Source organism: Spinacia oleracea, chromosome 3 (genome assembly GCF_020520425.1).
Source record: "Spinacia oleracea cultivar Varoflay chromosome 3, BTI_SOV_V1, whole genome shotgun sequence".
Classification (NCBI taxonomy): domain Eukaryota; kingdom Viridiplantae; phylum Streptophyta; class Magnoliopsida; order Caryophyllales; family Amaranthaceae; genus Spinacia; species Spinacia oleracea.
Window position 1 is genome coordinate 30,069,881 of NC_079489.1, and position 22,096 is coordinate 30,091,976.

General features: G+C 39.7%; 1 protein-coding gene across 1 annotated transcript; it reads left to right on the forward strand.

The window, feature by feature from the left end:
- The first annotated feature begins 8,312 nt into the window (after positions 1–8,312).
- LOC110788811 (uncharacterized) lies at positions 8,313–21,446 on the forward strand. The gene is made up of 6 exons (XM_021993448.2): positions 8,313–8,858; positions 18,077–18,248; positions 18,607–18,783; positions 18,884–18,967; positions 20,467–20,548; positions 20,667–21,446. Exons 1-6 carry the CDS (start codon positions 8,488–8,490, stop codon positions 21,086–21,088), a joined length of 1,308 nt encoding a protein of 435 aa, XP_021849140.1. The 5' UTR covers positions 8,313–8,487; the 3' UTR covers positions 21,089–21,446.
- Positions 21,447–22,096: the final 650 nt, after the last annotated feature.

Genomic DNA, 22,096 nt, shown 5'->3' on the forward strand with positions numbered 1-22,096 from the left:
AGCTTTGTATCTGATCTGACAGAAGCAAGTTGGAGTAACATTGTAACAAGTGAAGAACAAAAGATATGAGAGGGGACAAGTGTTCAGGTGGGTGCTTCAGTTGGATAGAGACCATGACAAGAAACAAGAACATCATAATTTATCATAATTTATTTGAACATACTGGTATGGGGAGTATATATTTTGTTTACTTTGGATCATTTCTATTTACTTTTTTCAGTTTTTGCTTTACTTTTGAGTTAAATAAATCTTCCATTAGCTTAGTCAAAATTCACGAGGCACCTGCTAAACTTGCTTCAACTCCTATCAAACTCGTTGCAACACCTGCCAAACTTGTTTCAACGCTGTTGAACTCGATTTAACACCACCAGCAAGGCTGATGACAACCACACATGTATTCCTCCCACCAAAACGCCCTTTTATGAGCCCAGGACATGATTGTAGTAACGATGTACCAAATGAAGGAAATAATGCCCTTGGTCCAAGTATGCATTCAATGATAAGTCTAATAAATGCGGTTCAGTATTAATTAACAAGTTAATAATTCAGTGAGATCAAGTGAGCTGAATGCCTAGCTAGAGGCCGCTTCAGTTCAAATGGAATTAATGATATTAATCCACAGCTTACTCTTGACTGAACCCGTAGGGTCACACAAATAGTACGTAAACGGATCAAGTATTTAATGGCATTAAATACTCCAACTATGGATATTCGGAATCGACGGATCTTGGTTTCAGTGGGAGCTGAGATCGTCACAGGCAAGAAATGAATACTCCGGAAACGATGATATTGCCGGAAACGGAAATATGGATCGTATCGGAAATATAAATATTATCCAAGTCGTAGATATTGCCGGAAACGGAAACATGGTACGTATCGGAAAATATTATCGGAAATAGAAATATTGCCGGAATCGGAAATATTGCCGGAAACGGAAATATTGTCTGAATCGGAAATATTATCGGAATCGGAAAATAATTCCGAAAACGGAAATATTAAATATTTGTTCGAAACGGAAATTAATTCCGGAATCGAAAATATTAAATATTGTTCGTATCGGAAATAAATTCCGGAATTGGGAATTTAATCGGAAGCGTATCGTACGAATAAGCATCGGACGAGGCCTGCCGGACGATGGCCCAGCACGAAGCCAAGCCATCGCCCAGCAAGCCAAGCGCGCCACACGAACAGCCAAGGCCACGCCAGGCCCAGCGCAAGGCCAGGCGTTGGCAGGCCAGGCCCAGCAGGCCGTGGCAGCGCGCACAGCGCGCGCAGCTGCGAGCAGTGGGCTGCGAGCATTGCTGCAGCTCGCGTGGGCTTGTAGCTCGCGTGGGCCGTGCGGCCGTGTGGGCTGTGCGCGGGCATGGCCTGCACGCTTGCGGGTCATGCTCGCGTAAGTGTTTGTGTTCGCACACGAAACCTAAAACGTGCAGAATTCGTTTAATGATTAAATTCCTAATTCTATTTGATAAATTAATTAAATAAGAGTTTTATTATAATTCTAATTTAATTAATTCGTATCCTAATAGGATTCCAATTCTCTTTCCATACCCCTATAAATATGTGGCCTGGGTTCACAATTTATAACGATTTATTCAAGTATTCAAAGTGAGTTTTTGAGAGAAAAATTCAGTCACACATCTTGCTCAAAAGTGCCGAAAATTTATAGTACCTTAGGGGCGATTCTAGTTGGTCAATCTTAAGGCGGATCCGGACGTGCTGTGGACTATCTACGGAGGGACGACACTTGGAGTCCTAAAGACTTGTTCTTGTTCGGTTCGGGCGCAGCTAGGGAAGGCACGCAACAAAGAGTATGCATCTAAATTATGCTATATGATTATGTGTAAATAATATGTATTCCTGGCTTAATGGCTGTTTCCGCATGATTTATGAATTGTCATATGTATCATAACCTAACAGTGGTATCAGAGCCTCTTATTATTTTCATAATCTAAATTGCATGAACATGGGGGCAAGTTCAAGAAATCTGGAAAGAAGAGGAATGCTAAGAAAGGTGGCAACAAGGCCAGCCCAACTAAGCAAACTGGCGCCAAATCTGTAAAGAGGAAGGTCAGTCAACCCACTTCTGAATCCGAATGCTTCTACTGCAAGAAGAAGGGGCATTGGAAGAGAGATTGCTTGAAGCTAAAGGAAGATCAGAAGAACGGAACAGTCGTTCCATCTTCAGGTATTTTCGTTATAGACTGTATACTTGCTAATTCAACTTCTTGGGTATTAGATACAGGTTGTGGCTCACACTTATGTTCCAATCCACAGGGACTAAGAAGAAGTAGAAAGTTAAGCAAGGGTGAAGTCGACCTACGAGTGGGAAATGGAGCACGGATTGCTGCATTAGCTGTAGGAACTTACTTTTTGTCATTACCCTCCGGGCTAGTTTTGGAACTGGAAGAATGTTTCCATGTTCCAAGTCTTACTAAAAACATCATTTCAGTTTCTTGCTTAGATGCTAAGGGATTTTCCTTTTTAATAAAAGACAAAAGTTGTTCGTTTTATTTTAAAGAGATGTTTTATGGATCTGCTAGATTAGTCAATGGACTTTATTTATTAGATCACGACAAACAAGTATATAACATAAATACCAAAAAGGCCAAAAATGATGATTCAGATCTCACCTATCTGTGGCATTGTCGATTAGGCCATATAAACTTGAAACGCTTAGAAAGACTTCAAAAGGAAGGAATTCTAGAACCATTTGACTTAGAGGATTATGGTAAATGAGAATCATGTTTACTTGGCAAAATGACAAAGCAACCTTTCTCTAAAGTTGGAGAAAGAGCAAATGAACTATTGGGTTTAATCCATACAGATGTATGTGGACCAATGAGTACAAATGCTAGAGGTGGTTTCAGCTACTTTATCACTTTCACTAATGACTTCAGTAGATATGGTTATGTCTACCTAATGAAGCATAAGTCTGAATCCTTTGACAAATTCAAGGAATTTCAGAGTGAAGTAGAGAATCAATTAGGCAAGAAGATTAAGGCACTGCGGTCTGATAGAGGCGGTGAATATCTGAGCTATGAATTTGATGACCATCTGAAAGAATGTGGAATTCTATCAGAATTGACTCCTCCTGGAACACCACAATGGAACGGTGTGTCGGAACGGAGGAACAGAACCTTGCTAGACATGGTCAGGTCAATGATGGGTCAGGCCGAACTTCCATTAGAATTTTGGGGACATGCACTAAATACAGCTGCACTCACTATAAATAGAGCTCCGTCTAAAGCTGTCGAAAAGACTCCATACGAATCATGGTTTGGAAAGCCTCCAAATGTGTCTTTTCTTAAGATTTGGGGATGTGAAGTATACGTCAAACGATTAATTTCAGACAAACTTCATCCAAAATCTGACAAATGTATCCTTGTGGGCTATCCAAAGGAAACAAAGGGGTATTACTTCTACAATACATCTGAGAACAAGGTGTTTGTTGCTCGAGATGGTGTCTTTTTGGAGAAAGATCACATTTCCAAAATGACAAGTGGGAGAAAAGTAGACCTCGAAGAAATTCGAGTCGAACAACAAACTCTAGAGAATGCTCAAGATGACATTCAGGATGAAACTCAGAGATCTTTAGAAGTATCTGGTGAGAATCATGGCCAATCTAGAAATGTTACCCCGCGTAGATCGCAAAGATATAGATCTCAACCGGAAAGGTACTTAGGTATTTTGACGAACGAGAGCTATGACGTTCTATTACTTGAAAGTGATGAACCTGCGACTTACAAACAAGCTATGACGAGCCCTAGCTCCAAGCAATGGCAAGAAGCCATGCAATCTGAATTAGACTCCATGTCTGAAAACCAAGTATGGGATTTGGTCGATTTGCCAGATGGCTACCAAGCCATTGGAAGCAAATGGGTTTTCAAACTGAAAAAGGACAAGGATGGGAAACTTGAAGTTTTCAAAGCTAGATTGGTTGCAAAAGGTTACAGGCAAGTCCACGGCGTGGATTACGATGAAACCTTTTCACCAATTGCAATGCTAAAGTCTATTCGGATAATGTTAGCAATCGCTGCATATTACGATTACGAAATATGGTAGATGGATGTCAAAACTGCTTTCTTAAAAGGCGTTTTAACAGAAACTGTGTTTATGACACAACCTGAAGGTTTTGAGGATCCAAAGAATGCTAAAAAGGTATGCAAGCTAAAGAAATAAATCTATGGATTGAAGCAGTCATCAAGGAGCTGGAATATACGTTTTGATGAAGCAGTCAGTGACTTTGGTTTCATCAAGAACGCGGACGAATCTTGTGTATACAAGAAGGTCAGTGGGAGCAAAATTGCTTTCCTTGTATTATATGTCGACGACATATTACTTATCGGAAATGACATTCCTATGTTGAACTTTGTCAAGATTTGGCTTGGGAAATGTTTTTCGATGAAAGATCTAGGAGAAGCACAGTACATATTGGGCATCAAGATTTACAGAGATAGATCTAAAAAGATGATTGGACTTAGTCAAAGCACTTATATCAAAAAGGTGCTTGATAGGTTCAAGATGGCGGACTCCAAGCGAGGCTACCTACCCTTGTCTCATGGAATGACTCTAAGCAAGACTCAGTGCCCAAAAACACTTGATGAGCGTAGACGAATGAATGGGATTCCATATGCATCATTGATTGGTTCAATAATGTATGCTATGATATGTACACGCCCGGATGTTGCGTACGCACTCAGTGCTACGAGCAGATACCAGTCAGACCCAGGAGAGGCGCATTGGACTGCTGCCAAGAACATTCTGAAGTACCTGGAAAGGCACAAAGATGACTTCCTGGTCTATGGTGGAGATGATGAATTAATTGTTAAAGGCTATACGGACGCAAGTTTCCAAACCGACAAAGATGATTTCAGATCACAGTCTGGGTTTGTCTTCTGCCTCAACGGAGGAGCAGTAAGCTGGAAAAGTGCTAAGCAAAGCACCGTTGCGGATTCTACAACTGAAGCGGAGTACATTGCTGCACATGAAGCAGCAAAGGAAGCTATATGGCTAAGGAAGTTCATAGGTGAACTCGGTGTAGTCCCCTCCATTAAAGGACCAATAGCCCTGTATTGTGATAATAACGGAGCTATTGCACAGGCAAAGGAGCCTAGACACCACCAGAGAGTCAAGCATGTACTTCGTAGATTTCACCTTCTACGAGAGTTCGTTGAAAGAAAAGAAGTCGAGATAAGCAAAATTGGTACTGATGACAACATATCAGATCCATTAACTAAACCTCTGCCGCAGGCGAAGCACAACTCGCACACTGCAGCTATGGGAATCAAGCATATTGGAGAATGGCTTTGATGTCTCTGTTTAATGTTTTAAAGTTTTAGAGTTTAAATCTTTGTAAAACATTATTGGTTAATCATTCACAATAAATGAAAAGAATTCATTTTTCCATTTAATTTGTGGTTTATTAAATGATGAGTCCCTTCAATTTGACGATATATTCAAGATAGACTGTCAGGACCAGTCCTGTGACTAAGAAATGTCTATCAAGTGAACTTGAATGTCAAAGGTTGAAAATGGTCCCTAGTCGGAGTTTTCTATAAAATTGGACGCATAGAAAACGTTAGACGATTAGAATGCAAGATGACTAGTAGTTCTGTTTCTTGAACTATGTGGACATGGCAATGTCATAATCATTTGCATAGATACTTACTTTGGGAAGACTAGTATCGGACAAGACCTATAAAACTTTACTGTAAGAGATGAAAATCTGTCATAAGTAAATTTCATTAAAATTATTAGACACTAAATCCTCAATACCTGAGTGATTTGAGATTACTTGTTTGAGAACTGGTTGCTTTGACGTTGACCAACCGTCGCACCGTAAAAGGAGGCTATAAAGGCAACGCTCAGGTAATCACCTATCAAACGAAGTCTAATCTCAAGATCACAAGATTGGGATTGTCCTCCCATAAATCGGGATGAGATGCTTAAAAGTTGTACAAGGCCACTCGGAGAGCTAGAAACTTTGAAATGCATGGCCGTGCTCGGATGAATCATAGGCTATGATTATCTGTTTATTTGATCAGTTGAACTCTGAAACCGAGGAACACCTCTGGACATAATAAGGATGACAACTCTTACCTTATGTTCAAGAGCAAGCATCGAACGACAAAGGAATTAGGAAATGCACACTTGTCCCTAAGGACAAGTGGGAGACTGAAGGAAATAATGCCCTTGGTCCAAGTATGCATTCAATGATAAGTCTAATAAATGCGGTTCAGTATTAATTAACAAGTTAATAATTCAGTGAGATCAAGTGAGCTGAATGCCTAGCTAGAGGCCGCTTCAGTTCAAGTGGAATTAATGATATTAATCCACAGCTTACTCTTGACTGAACCCGTAGGGTCACACAAATAGTACGTAAACGGATCAAGTATTTAATGGCATTAAATACTCCAACTATGGATATTCGGAATCGACGGATCTTGGTTTCAGTGGGGGCTGAGATCGTCACAGGCAAGAAATGAATACTCCGGAAACGATGATATTGCCGGAAACGGAAATATGGATCGTATCGGAAATATAAATATTATCCAAGTCGTAGATATTGCCGGAAACGGAAACATGGTACGTATCGGAAAATATTATCGGAAATAGAAATATTGCCGGAATCGGAAATATTGCCGGAAACGGAAATATTGTCTGAATCGGAAATATTATCGGAATCGGAAAATAATTCCGAAAACGGAAATATTAAATATTTGTTCGAAACGGAAATTAATTCCGGAATCGAAAATATTAAATATTGTTCGTATCGGAAATAAATTCCGGAATCGGGAATTTAATCGGAAGCGTATCGTACGAATAAGCATCGGACGAGGCCTGCCGGACGAGGGCCCAGCACGAAGCCATGCCATCGCCCAGCAAGCCAAGCGCGCCACACGAACAGCCAAGGCCACGCCAGGCCCAGCGCAAGGCCAGGCCCAGCAGGCCGTGGCAGCGCGCACAGCGCGCACAGCGCGCGCAGCTGCGAGCAGTGGGCTGCGAGCATTGCTGCAGCTCGCGTGGGCTTGTAGCTCGCGTGGGCCGTGCGGCCGTGTGGGCTGTGCGCGGGCATGGCCTGCACGCTTGCGGGTCATGCTCGCGTAAGTGTTTGTGTTCGCATACGAAACCTAAAACGTGCAGAATTCGTTTAATGATTAAATTCCTAATTCTATTTGATAAATTAATTAAATAAGAGTTTTATTATAATTCTAATTTAATTAATTCGTATCCTAATAGGATTCCAATTCTCTTTCCATACCCCTATAAATATGTGGCCTGGGTTCACAATTTATAACGATTTATTCAAGTATTCAAAGTGAGTTTTTGAGAGAAAAATTCAGTCACACATCTTGCTCAAAAGCTTTCCTTTCCTTCCAAATTCCTCCAATTTTGGGAGGAAAGAAAAGTGAAACTTTTATAAAAAAAGCTTTCCTTCTAATTTCCTTCCTTTCCTTCCACTTTCCGTATAATTATTTGTACCAAATAGAGCGATTTCCTTCAATATTGCATAAAGATCCAATAATTCCCTAAATACGTTACTTTCTAAGTTATTTCCCACCATACCGTCCACATAAGCAAGGGAGAAAGAGGAGTAATTTTTTTTTTCCTGTTCAGCATTGAACCGCCATATGAGATAGCGGTTTCATTTTAAAGCAAAGTTCAATGTTATAAACCGCTATCTGAGATAGCGGTTTGCTTTAAACAAAACCGCTATCTCAGATGGCGGTTTGCTTAGTTGTAAATTATTTTTAGCATGAATTACAGTTTAAATATAAATATAACTTAGAAGTAACCTTTTGTTACATCAATTGCGTCTGTAGCTCAGTGGTGGATAGAGTGTGTTTCTAAGTAGAGGGTCGTGGGTTCAATCCCTACATAGCGCGCTTATTTCTTTTTTACCATTTCTTAATATTAATTATAAACATAACCAAATTTAACTTATCAACATCAGCGTCTGAAGCTCAATGGATAGAGCATTTGTTTCCTAAGCAGAAGGTCATAGGTTTGACCCCTACCTGACGCGCTTATTTTTTTTTTTGCCATTTATAAATAGTGATTATAAACCGCTATCTCATATAAACCGCTATCTCAGATAGCGGTTTACTTAAGTCAACCGCTACCTGAGATAGCGGTTTAGTGTCGCTTTGTTAAAAAAAAAATCGATTTTAATGCTGACGTGGATGGTATGGTGAAAATTAAGTTAAAAACTGGCGTATTTTGAGAAGTTGACGTTCTTTAAACAATATTAAAAGAAATCGCTCTCTTTTCTTTTCCTTCCGATTCCTCCCAACCAAATAAAGCCTAAACAACAAAAACAGAAAAACCCAGGAAGAACTGCAGTTTGACCTTCCCCCTCTTTCCCTCTCTCCCCCCATATCCAATTGGCCGATCATCAGCAAACAATGTCCAACAACTAATAAAAAAACCCCCTCAATTTTCCAAATTTTCTCCTTTCTTCACCTTCACTCTTCCTGAGCTCCGATGGAGTCCGGAATCAACCTTCATGATCTCTTCGAGTTCATTAAACAACCCGCAATCGTCGAACCATTTGTCGACATTTTACTGTGCACAGTCCCGATTTGGCTCGCTGTAATGATCGGCTTGCTCATCGGCTGGTCATGGCGTCCGCGGTGGACTGGGCTCGTATTCCTTGGATTTCGCAGCAAACTCCGTTTCTTATGGACTGCTGCTGCCCCGCCTGGCTTCGGCGCTCGCCGGCTTTGGCTCGCGTTTACCGCGCTGTCTGCTTTCTCTGTTCTTCGTACTCTTTGGTCGGGAAATGCGAAACAATCTGCTACTCCTGATGCATCATCCTCTCAATCAATATCTGATTTAGGGCGCGAGATTACTCAGTAAGTTTATCTTTTTGTATTTCTTTTAACTAGGAATCTTTTATTATGTTCTTAATTCATTTTAATTAATTAAAATTTCGGAGTTCTGGTCAAACTGTCTATGATAGTTCTAGTTAAGATAGTAACCATCTGTTTTGGATGTGGTGTTTGGTTACATATACTGCTATTTGGTTGCAATACCTCTAAAGTTCCATGTTCGTCACTGCGGCCGTTTATCTATGTGTTTTGGAGGTACTTTTAGAGTTTAGATCATGTTGACTGTTATTGCGGAGTATGTTGATTGCACCTGAGTTTAGATCAATTCGTTTAGGTTAAATGAGTCGATGACAAGACATAGAAAAAGGGTTTAAACTGGTGTTATACTCCCCCGTTCCATAAGGATAATGATGTTCCAATTTAGAATTTTGACACCATTCACAATTGAAGATAATCTTATAAATTATGTCAAATACATAACAAAGACATATTCATGTGAAGTCTTGTGTGATTCGTCTCACTGAGTACTTTAATAATATCAAAATTTTATATTCTTTGGTTAATGTTTAACTAGAGATATAAATGATACAAAATGTGCATTGGCAACGTAAAAAGTAGAAATTTGAACATTTTTATGGAATAGAAGGAGATCTTTTTAGAGTATACTTAATTGAAATTGTGGCCTTCCTCCTATATTATGGAATAGAGAAAGAATTGACCTTCATTTCAAAACTCCTTTTCCGGATCACTATTTATAGGGATTGAATTTGTATCCCTAAATGATACGGAGTATCAAGTAAGTTTTGAATTTGTAATACAATCGTGTGACGTCTAGAGTTATTAAATGTTTACTACCAATACTTTTTGCTTCCGATCCATTGCCCTTAAGTCTACATTTAACGTTTTCCTTATTAAATGGCTAAGGACACCCGGAATAAAAGATACTTGGTTTTCGGTGCAACACACAAATTAATCTTGTAGATCTTAGCTAATGACCTTTTGAAACCTCGGATGCAATCGCAATCACAGTCACATTAATGGTCATGTATTCACTTACTAGGGCTATGTGTATGGTTAGTGGCCTAATAATGAGGTAGAGGTGAGCCCAAACACCATTATATTGTGTCCGCGATGCGGGGAAAGGTTTCCTGATAAGAAATTCTCCTCCACTTTCTCTCCCTTTCTTATTGAATATGGCAAAGTATTTATAATGTTACAAATTCTTGCACAGCAGGGAAGCTACGCATAATATTAGGAAACCTTTCATTAGCTTTCCTAATCTCAACATTTATATATCATATATTGTAAAGCATGTCCTAACAATAATCTCCTAACAATAATCTTCTAAACTCTCCTTTAACATCTCCTATAATAATGTATACTCCTTCCGTCCCAGATTAGTTGTTACACTTACCTTTGCACATAGTTTTAGGTGATAAGTGGTTGTTTGGTTATCAATTGTTATTTTATTGAAAAAGTAGACATGATAGGAGTTAGTGGGGTATTTTTTTAATTGAATGAGAGAGGGTGTGGGGAAAAAAAAGAATTTAGTGGGAAGAGAGAGACAATATAATAATTGTAGGGTCATTCCTAATTTAGAAATGTAACAACTAAAATGGGACGGACGAAAAAGGAAAGTGTAACAACTAATCTGGGACAGAGGGAGTATAATGTATCACAAAATCTACTAATTATAAAAATGTAAAATATATATCTCGTAACACCCCCTCAAGTTGGAACGTGTAAATTCCGAACGCCCAACTTGTCCAACAAAAACTCGAACTTCGACTTTCCCAACGTCTTTGTAAACATGTCTGCCAACTGATCCTTCGTAGACACATACGATGGGTCAATTAAACCCTCTACGATCGCATCTCTAATAAAATGACAATCGTCTTCTACATGTTTAGTTCGCTCATGAAAACAGGATTTTATGCAAATATACAAAGCTAACTGACTGTCACAATATAGTCTCATCCCCTTTTTTGTTGACATCCTAAATTCCCAAGCAATTGCTTTAACCACTTCAACTCACAAGTAATAGACGCCATCGAACGATATTCTGTTTACGCCGACGATCGTGACACAGTTTGTTGCTTCTTCGTTTTCCAGAAGATAGGGGAATAACCAAGTAGCACAAACCATCCACTCAGCGACCTTCGTGTCAACGGGCAACTAGCCCAATCCAAGTCACACCACCCCACCAAACTCAACTCACTACCCGCTCTCAACAATATACCTTGTCCCGAATTCTTCTTCAAATATTGAACAACTCGTAATGCAGCCTCTCAATGTTCTTCCCCTGGATTTTGCATAAACTGATACAAAATGTGAACTGAATAAGATTTGCCAAATCTGGTCTAGTCACACCAAGATAGATAAGACGACCCACTAACCGCCCTCTGCATTCTCGAGCAATTTTCCATTAGCCAATGCCAATTTGTGATTTTGCTCCATGGGAAGTTCTGCAGGTTTTGACCCCAACAACCCCTTCTCAGATATTATATCCAACGCATACTTTCGTTGGCACATAAAAATCCCCTCCTTACTTCGCGCCACTTCCAGCCCAAGGAAATACCTTAACGTTCCTAGGTCCTTCATCTTAAAGCATTTTCCAAGATAATCCTTAAATATCTCAAAAGCCACTTTATCATTACCGGCAATAATCATATCGTCCACATAAACAAGAACATTGATCTGGATTTTACCCCGAGATAATGTAACAAAGAATAATCAAAATATGACTGTTTGAAGGCATAACTCTTCAATGCCGTCGTCAGTTTAGCAAACCAACACCTAGGGGCCTACTTCAGGCCGTATAACGACTTTTTCATTCTGCACACCATACTTTTGTTCTATTTTCTCAAACTCGAGGTATCCTTATGTAAACTTCCTCTTCCAGATTGCCGCGCAAAAATGCATTGTGAACATCCATTTGATGAACTTCTCAATTCTTGATTGCCGCAACAACCATGAATGTTCGAACTGTCACCATCTTAGCAACAAGAGCGAAAGTCTCATTATAGTCAATACCCTCCATCTGATGATTTCCAAATATCACAAGTCTCGCTTTCGGTCTCTTTAAATTCCCTTTCTCATTTCTTTTCTCTGTATATATCACTGGCTGCCTAGAGCTTTCTTCCCGGGAGGAAACTCTTGCAATACCCAAGTTCATTGATCTTCTAATGCTCGAATTTATGTTTTACGGTTCTCTAAAAGTTTTAGGTGGATTTCCTGCACTAATAGCTGCTACATATTTTTTGTAATCATTTGAAAATCGTTAACAAGAAACAAAATGTGAAATAGGATAAGGAGTATCTGAGGGAGCTGATGAAGGGGACGAATTTTCAAATGAACTTTTCTTTTTCACAACTGTATGCGTGATAAAATCACGATAGTGGGAGTTTGGAATCACTGCTGTCCGCACCTCTTCACTACAAGTGACAACAGGTGTATGTTGCTCACCAATATTCACATGGTCCCCATTATTCATTGCTTCATCAAAATCATCACAAAATAAATCCTCATTACCTGATACTACATTGGAGCCATCGTCCATATTTCTTCCAGCCGTAGGAAAAACATGTTCATAGAAATCAACATTAGGTGAAACAAGTAATTCCGTTTTCTCTAAATCATATAGCAACCATCCCTTTTTAGAAAATGGATAACCAAGAAAGATGCAAACTCGACTCCTACTACCAAATTTGTTCCCTTTTGATTTTTGATTGTGTGCATAATATAAACACCCCATCACTCGTAAATTACTTAAACCAGGTTCTGTGCCAAACAAACACTCGTGTGGTGTTTTAAAATTAAGCACACTCGAAGGCGTACGATTAATTAAGTAACATGTCGCCATCACACATTCCACCCAAAATTTCATTGGCAAATGTCCCTGAAAACGTAAAGCACGTGCTACATTCAATATATGTCTATGTTACGTTCCACTCGATCATTTTTTTGCGGTGTACCCACACACGAGGTCTCAAAAACAATGCCATTTTTCACAAAATAATTGTTCAAGCATTTAAACTTAGTTCCATTATCACTACGAACTCGCTTTATGTTTTGATCAAATTGTCGTTCCACCAAAGCCACAAAATTCATAAAGGAAAATTCAACCTCTAATTTATTAAACAGCAAATAAACCCAAACTTCTCGTGAAAAGTCATCGACAATTGTCAAAAAAATAATGCGACCCACAGGAGGAACGAGTCCTATGAGGACCCCACAAATCACAATGAACGAGTTCAAAAATTCTACTAGCTCTACTACTACTAACCGAATTTTTTTTCCTAGGTTGCTTTGCGCGATAGCACACATCACAACCATCTTTATTCAAACCACCAGAAATACTCACATTAGGAACCTTCTAAAGTACTTTCTCCGACGGATGTCCTAACTGCTTTTGCCACAATTCCATTGATCTCCCACCACCAACAGCTAGCTTTAGGTACACCTCGGAAAAAGAAAAGTCCATCTTCGCGTTCACCCACTCCAATCAGCTGCCTCGTCACTCGGTCCTGTATAACACACAATGTATTAGTTATTTGAACGATACAATTATTTTCATCTAGCAACTTTGTCACAACAATTAATTTTTTCTCGTATATGGACTTGTCACGGGCCCAAACTCTTTGTATACGATTGCAAAATCCTATCGGTTGATACGCATCAGTTTCCACCACAAAGGGTTGCATCACAATTCACAAAGACCGGTGCTTCTACCATAGTCCCTTTTAATCTCTCAAATGCCACTGTAGCTTCTTCGGTCCACCAAAAATTGTCTTCCCTTAACGGGTCCGTCAAAGGGTGAGCAACACGAGCATAATTGGCCTCAAAATTACAGTAATACCTCGTCAGCATGAAAACCCCCTTTAATTCACACAAATTATGAGGTCTGGACCACTCAACAATGGCCTTTATTTTATCTTGGTCCACTGCCCCTCCTTTATCGGAAATGATGTGACCCAGGTAAGCCACTTCTTCTTTCCCAAACTCACATTTTTTCCAATTTGTAACAAATGCTCATTCATCTTCTCCAAAAACAATTTCAAATGTACCACATGATCCTCCTGACATCTACTATAAACAAGAATATCATTAAAAAAGACAAGTACGAACCTAGCAGGAATAGCCAGAAAACATCGTTCATCATCGTTCATCAGGGATTGAAACATTGTTGAGGTGTTCGTCAACCGGATGGGCACGACTTGGAACTCATAGTGGCCCACATTAGTTCGGAAAATAGTCTTGTGCGTGTCTTTGTCTCGAACCAATATGCAGTGGTATTCCGATTTTAAATCGAGTTTAGAAAGCATAACTATTCCTTGAAGCTCATCCATTAGCTCATCTATCACTGGGATATTTGTGTTGTATGGTCTCCTTGTTAACGCGCGATATTCTATGCAAAGCCTCCAAGAACCATCCTTTTTTTTCACCAGAAAATGGGACTCGAAAATGGGCTAGTGGAGGGGCGGATTATCTCAGCTCTCTAATTAATTTTTCTATTTCATCCTTTTAAAATTGAGGGTGCCGATAAGGGTGAACACTTATCGGATTGTTACCCTCTCGTAGGATGATAACGTGTTCAAGTCACGGCGGTGATGGCGGCCATTTCGGTTCTTAAAATTCTCCACCGAACTCTTCGATTACCGCCTTCAAGAACTCTTGCAGTGGTGTTCTCCCCGTATTTCAACCTTTTATCCTCTAACTAGTTTATCTCTACCAATACCCCTATGTCTTCTTTCTGGAGTACCCGATCATAGCCTTCAAAGAAATATGAGAACGGGATAAAGAGGGATACTCTCTTAAGGTTACTGCTTCTCCGTTCATTCGGAAACACATGACTTGGGTCTTCCAATTCGTTGTCAGTTCCCCTTTTTTTATCCTGCACCCCTAAGGTGACATTGGAATTGCCCAATTCTAGTGGCAAAAAGTCATCCACCACTTCTACACCATCCTCTAGTCAGAGTCGCATCTCGTTACATATTCTAGTGTCGACCGCCTCTCTATTTCTAAAGCCACCCTAAAACCAAGTGATTCTGCCATTGAAATCCCGAGTTCCTTCACCGCTTTGAGGGACTCAACATTGTGAGTCCCCTCTAGATCTACCGTTACCCTGGAGTTTTAAAGTTTTCGGGATCGTCATCCCCACCACGGAGCATAAAGAGATCTCGGTTGGAGCTTCTTTTTCTCGGACCTCCTCTGCGAAGTCACTCTTTATTCTCCTCCTTAGCCACCAAGAGCACACTAAGTTCTTTCGTCTGACAACGGTGGCCGATGCCCCACCTCGCGTCGCACCAGGCACGGAGGCCTAAGTCCTCCTTTTCAGTCAAATGTTTCATCTCACCCACTCCCCCACATGAAGCTGTTTATCTAGGTGGGTTGTTTGAAGCTTGAAGACCCGCCAACCCGTTGGAACGAGATCCTTCAAATCTGGACCTGACTGTTGGAGAAGTGTTGGAGTTGTTGTGTTAGTTGGGCATGGGTTGGCTATTGGACTTCGGTGGAATAAACAAAAAGTCCTAGGTTTTGGGTTGGACCAATTTGGACCTTTCCTTAAGCTAATGCTAACCCGATTTCTCTCTTTTACCCTTACAACTAATTCCATGGCTTGCTCTAAATTTAATAGGTTTAACAACTTGATTTAAACTCCTCTTTGAGCCTATTAATAAATTGAACCATCAACTAGCTCTCTGGAATGTCTTCCAATGGTGCAACGAGTTCAATAAGTTTCCGGCGAACCCCACCACCGTGGTTGTTTGTGCAGTAGCAAGCTATGAAGCACGGGTACGTTGCCCGGGTGCCGAATCCCGTACCGGGTACGGGTACGGGACGGGTACGCCCCAAATACGTCCCCGGGCCGAATCTAAATAGTGGGTACGCGGGTAGGAAATGGGTACGGTTGGATTCATTTTTGGGGACGGGTGGGGACGTATTCGGGCTTGAAATCACGTACCCAGAGTATTATGTTAGCCCAAATTCATAAATTAGGGTTTATTTTTCAAAATCCCCAAATTGAGGCAAATTCTCTCACCTGGACCGTTGGCGACTTGGGGTAGCGGGTGTTCGTCGCCGCCGGCCGTTTCTCCTTGCCGGTCGTTCTCTTTTCCGGCCTTCTTCTTAAGTTCTCGGATCCTTCGAGGCTTCGACTTGCCGGTTCGGTGGATTGCCGTGGTCGGTGGATTGAAGGAGGAGAGAGAAAAGAAGAAAAGAAGGTGGTCGGTGGTCGGTGATCGGTGGACTGAAGGAGGAGAGAGAGAGAAAAGAAGGTGGTCGCTGCTTGTCGGTGGATTGAAGGAGGAGAGAGAAAAGAAGGTGAGTGAAAATAAAATAGGGTGCGTCAAAAAGTGCACTGGTATCTTTAGTACATCCAAAATATTGAAGGAGTAGTGAATTAAAGAAAGTGGTCTAAAGGTCACTCTTCTTATTTATTATTATTATTTAAACAATTTTAAATACTTTGTAGCTTTTAGTTTTTTTATTTATTGGGGGCCACCACCCATCTCAGTAGAAACTTTATACTGAGTTACAATGTACTTCGTAATTTTTATCATTAGTTACTAGTAATATATTTAAGTAATATATATATATATATATATATATATATATATTTCTTTTTTTTTTTTTTTTTTTGCCGTATCCATGCCGCACCCGTTTTTAGAAATTTTGGTTTTGCCGTTTTCCGTCCCCGTATCCGTACCCGTATCCGTTCCCGTATCCGTATCGGTGCTACCTTGGTAGCAAGCCACTTTTCATGAAGTGTTCCGGCGTTGAAAGAGCGGAACTCCAACACCGCCCTACCTTTCAAATCTCTCCACCCCTTTATGGGTCGCCGGTGATTCTCAAATTGAAACCCCTCAAAGTATTCCCTTCCAGTATTCCCTTCCACTGAGACCACCGCGACCTTGAGCTTCTCTTCCTCGGAGAGACGGTAGATATCAAAGAACTTCCCTCATCTCCCCCCCCCCTTCCCCCAAATCCACCTAGTCGGGTCACTTTCGTGGCAAATCTAACCTCCTGTACTTCCAATTGCCTCCATTCCTTCCATGATTGCCATTTTCTTCAAAGAGCCATCCTCTTTAAAAACATGGTTTTCCACTTCGTACTCCACTTCTCTCTTCTGGTTCTCAGACTGTGCCCCCACCTTGGAGTGGTGGTTGTCAAGGTGGATGAATCAACTTGTGTTTTAGGATCCTTCCTCGCGTTCATAAAGGTATGCATCTCCTCTTGATATTTGTCTTGGTTTCTCTTGAGAGGCGCCATGGTTTACCTGTTCTTCTCGGAACCTATCGGTCCTCCCTTCAAGCCTCACTGTGGAAATTTCCACTACCTCCGCGATTTTCCTTGCCTCCTCTTAACCGGCGGCCTTGAACTGCTACGCTAGTGACCTCTGCAAGGGAGCGATGCCCTCTGCCACTGCGTAGCCATAACGTTTTGGATGTTGTTTTCAACACCATAATACCTGGTGTTGATCCCCTCCTCTACTGCCTCTATGCGTTGGATGTTGCAGGAGACCATGACTGTTAAGTGTAACAAACTTATAAATCTGCTGTCAAATACTTCGTAACAAGTATAGACAGGAAGATTACTTGCTTAGATTAATTGAAGTTAAGCTCAAAAAATAGCTTGGTTATAGTTTAGCAACTTGCAAGTCTCCAAAAGTTAGGGGCTTTAGGTCACAAGTCTCAATTGTTTATACACAAAACACAATGAAGATTGCTAAATGCCCTTCCCCCTTTTATTTGCAAAACACAGTTGCACTACCATCCCACTACATTACATTGTCTCCTCTGGCTGCTCTTGTCTCTTGCTTCCTCAATGAGTTTTGGCCACATCTCTACTGCTCCTTTTGTCTTCTTCTGGTGTAGGTGTTATAGGAGGTCGCTGCTAGTCAACAAGCTAAAGAATTAGGACTTTTCTTAATCTTTAAGAAGATGGAAATCAATATACTCCGTATTTCTTATTTATTTAGGTTCTCTCTATGATGTAGATTTGAAGATGGTTGTTCTTTCACCTTGGTGTAATGGTTATGTTATTGTGGTTATTATTAAGTGCTAATTTTTTTGAAAGTATAACCTGAAATTGTTATTATTGTAATGTATGGAGTAGATTACCATTCAGAGCATTTATGTACACCTGTTTCGAATAACTTTTTATTGTTAAAATTGGTGTTTTAGATGGAACTTGTTAAAATGATGTTGTTCATTCCTCTATTTTATTGTCTTAAATTGCAGTAATGATGCAACTGTTGGAGATTCAGAGATTGAACATGATGTTGTCAGCGAGAATGACTTAGAACACCTCTTGCATATTCTTGAGGAAAAGGACGGAGAATTTCCGTGGCAAAGTTTGATGGAGCGCACAACGTCAAACATGTCATACCAAGCATGGCGTCACGAGCCGGAGGTAGAAATTACATCATTAATGGACATGTCTTATAGAAGAACACCTCCCTGATTTCATTTAAATTTTTCGTTTCATGAATAATTTAATGTAAAGAAAGATCTTTATGACCTAGGCCCCCTCCCTATTATGCATTATCCCTTCAAAATTGGAGAGATTTGGAAGGAAAATGGAGCTCACCTTCCCCCTCACTTTCTTTCTCCTCCGCTTCCTTTCCCTTTTATCTTGCTATCTAAACACACCGTAAGTCTAAAAAAGTCATTTCTTTTCCTTTGAGTTGCTTGCACAATTTTTTTTATTTATTTCCTTTATGAAGTAAGATCCAAGATGTGAATCTGTTTAACTGTTTGATATTTGTCAGAATGCCCCAACAATATATCGCAGTCGAACTATATTTGAGGATACAACTGCTGAGTTGGTGAGAGATTTTTTCTGGGATGATGAGTTTCGTCCTAAATGGGATCCTATGCTTACATATTTCAAGATATTAGAGGATTGCTCGCATACAGGAACAATGATTGTCCACTGGATCAAAAAGGTCTGTTTTCTTTTGATTCTTTATTGATTTAAATATTTCATTGCCGAAAACTCTAATTTCAAGAGAGACCGGATTTTAAACTGATGTCTTGTATGTGTAGTTCCCCTTTTTCTGTAGTGACCGGGAATATATTATTGGTCGGAGAATATGGGAGGCTGGAAAAGGTTATTACTGCATTACAAAGGTATGGCCTATCCAATACTTTTTGATTAACAGTACTATTGCGTTGACACAGTGGAGGAAAGGCGTTCTATGTGGAAAGAACACATGCAATGTGACAATATTATAAAACAATGTCGAAAAAAGTTTGTGTCGATTTGAAGATATGGTGACCCGGATTATGGGACTTCTTTTCCTTCCAACCCCTTTTAGGTTTGTCTTAAAGAGGTGTGTTTCATACTTTCATTGGTTCATGTCTTCACCCCTTAATTAAGCATTTCTGCTACAAATGCTGCAAGATCTGCTCAATAGTCTTTCAGATAATAGATTTCAGAATTTATTGAAGAATAACACCATTCATGTTGTGGCCATAAGCTGTCTTACCTGTACTAAGATTCCGTTGTGTATAGAGAGTCTTTTTTGTGGAACTGGAACATATGGTTGGGAATTGGAAAATGTGGTGAATATTTTCCATCTTGAGATTAGAAGTATACAATGACATACTTCCATTTCATTAAGATTTCCTTCAAAATGGTCTTCTTTCTTTGCTGTTACCTTCAAACGTCTCCTTTATGCTAAAGCTCTATATGTGACAGCCTACTGTATCTCTTGTTACCTTCTTGATCGTCAGTCCTGGAACGTCTTTAAAATATATATATATATATATATATATATATATATATATATATATATATATATATATATATGTTCTTTGCTGGGGAACATCTCTTGGAGTCCATTTTGATTTCTGAGTGGGAAAACTCTACCATGCATGATAACTATTGTGAAACAACTTTGTTTTTTCTCCTCATGCTTGGGTAGAGAAATCATGCTCGAGATTTCTCTTTCTCAAGGCTGAGAAGCGGTAGCACCAGAATGTGAGTCGATGTGCACCCCTCAAGCCACCTCAAGATGGTGTGAGAAAACCTGGCGCCTACAACACGGAATCAGGAGGGTAGACGTGTTTCACTGTTTTTGAAACTTGAAAATTGCTTGTGAAGCATCTAGCAACCTATAACAACAACAGTGAGAAAGATTTATTTTCAAATTTGGTTTCTCCATTATAACTAAGCCACTGGGGAAGTATCTAAAAAGAGTGGTTCTCTTGGCGTGGGATTTCTCTTTCTTGCAAGATCAAGTTGTTTTGAAATTCCCTCGAAAAAAGGTGGTTTCGACTTGAGTGATTCGTCCAAGGGACCTTAATGGAGTAGTTGTTATGTAGGTTTTGATATCTTTGATTTTGAGTCCATGTATCCTTCATTCTCTGGTGTGTCTGGATTTAGGTACTTTGCTGCACTTGCAAACCTTTCATAGCCCCACAAATGTGGGGATTCATAAGTCACGCAGAAAAAATACCTTCTACCCTGCATAACATTCGATCCCTTGTGTACATTTTGTTATTTATTTGTTTGGAGAATGATACATTGGTTATTCTCAACTTGAATCACATGCCTGGAACGGGAAATATCCGTCAAGTGATAAAGTTCAATTATTGATATCAACTTGCTTAATGCAAATTTGTAGGGGGTCCCATATCCAAGGTTGCCCAAGCGTGATAAGCCAAGGCGTGTAGAGCGTTATTTTTCTAGTTGGGTTATAAGGCCTGGTTAGTGCATCCAGCCTTCTTGGTAGTCTGGTATCTTATTTTATGCAGAGTCTTGTCGATATTATCACATTTATGTTATGCAGCTTTGTCGATGATTTTTTGATGGTGAAAATTGCAGCAAAGTCTCTTAGAGATGGACAAATGACTGCCTGTGAAGTAAGTTTGGTTCATTATGAGGACATGGGCATCCCTAAAGATGTGGCGAAGTTGGGTGTGAGGCATGGAATGTGGGGAACTGTGAAGAAATTACATGCTGGCATGAGAGCTTATCAAAATTCTCGGATATCAGAGATATCTCTTTCAAGGTGTGCTGTGATGGCAAGCATTACTACAAAGATTTCCTTTGAAGGGGATACTGGAGAATCTGCTCAAGACGAGCAGAATCAATGTTTAGATCCTCGTACATGTAGAAATCTGGGCATCATAGACTGGAAATGGGTTCTTATAGGAGGAACAGTAGCCGTGATTTGTGGACTTCAGACAGGAGTTGTAAGGAAAGCTTTGTTGACTGGAGCTGGGAGGAAAATTTTGCGGATCTGAGATTTCATTTTGGGAGCTGTAATTCTTTTGTAACGGGTAAGCCAATGTATTCCTCAGTATATATATATGTATGTCTTCATATATTCATCGGCATCAAGATATTCTTGCTCTTTGATCGCGGTGAAGAGGCTCTATTTTTTAATAAGTGATTTTGTTCATTATGTAATCTATTGTAAATTGTGTAGTAAGACATCGTAAATTGCAGTTAACCACCACTATCCGTTGTACTATACCATTAAAAGGTTTATGATGTAAAGTTGAAGATGTAAGTTTGAAGGAGCATTTATCTGTTGGCGATGTTTATTGAACAATCATACTATTCATTTCCTTGATAATAATTAGTTGGACATTTACACAATTAATAGAGCTGCTGTTCGAAATTTCTACAGGGGTTGTGGAGTTAACTGGTCAACTATTGAGTTTTTTTTTTTTTTTTTTGGGGCAAATTACTGAGTTGGTCGTCACTGCAAATTGAATTTACAAGATCTGAGTAACAAGCTTGGACATCCTTTCACTCACCATAATCTCATATTCTCATGACATTGTTGATTTAAAGTTGCATAACTATAATTCTTAAATGCGCCTTATTTCTCCAAGATTATTTATACCACTCGATGTATAATGCAAAGTAGCATGTTTATTCGGGTTCTCCAAGTAACTCCTATAGAGGAGAGAGAATGAAGAGTCAAGTCTAATTGTGTTTTAGACTTCGAGTAATCCTTGGCCCAACTTTTACTAGACACACATGAAAAGAAGACTCTTAGAAGAGAGACTTGAATATTTTTTGACAAATTTTTATAAAAGGCGGTCTTACACGAAAGATTGTTTTGGTGTCATATAAGTTAAACAATTGAACCAATTAGTTAAACTTTAAAACCAGTGACGGATCCAGTGTATGGGAAGTGGGGTTACTTGACCCCACTTGGCCAAAATTTTTTGCATAATTTTAGTTAGTTTTCGACTAATTCGTTTTAAAAATTACCTAATTTAATTAATTTTTCATTAATT

Coding starts and splice junctions, on each gene's coding strand:
- LOC110788811 (XM_021993448.2), top strand. CDS start 8,488: ATGGAGTCCGGAATCAACCTTCATGATCTCTTCGAGTTCATTAAACAA. Junction 18,249..18,606: donor CATGGCGTCACGAGCCGGAG/GTAGAAATTACA, acceptor GATATTTGTCAG/AATGCCCCAACAATATATCG. Junction 18,784..18,883: donor TTGTCCACTGGATCAAAAAG/GTCTGTTTTCTT, acceptor TTGTATGTGTAG/TTCCCCTTTTTCTGTAGTGA.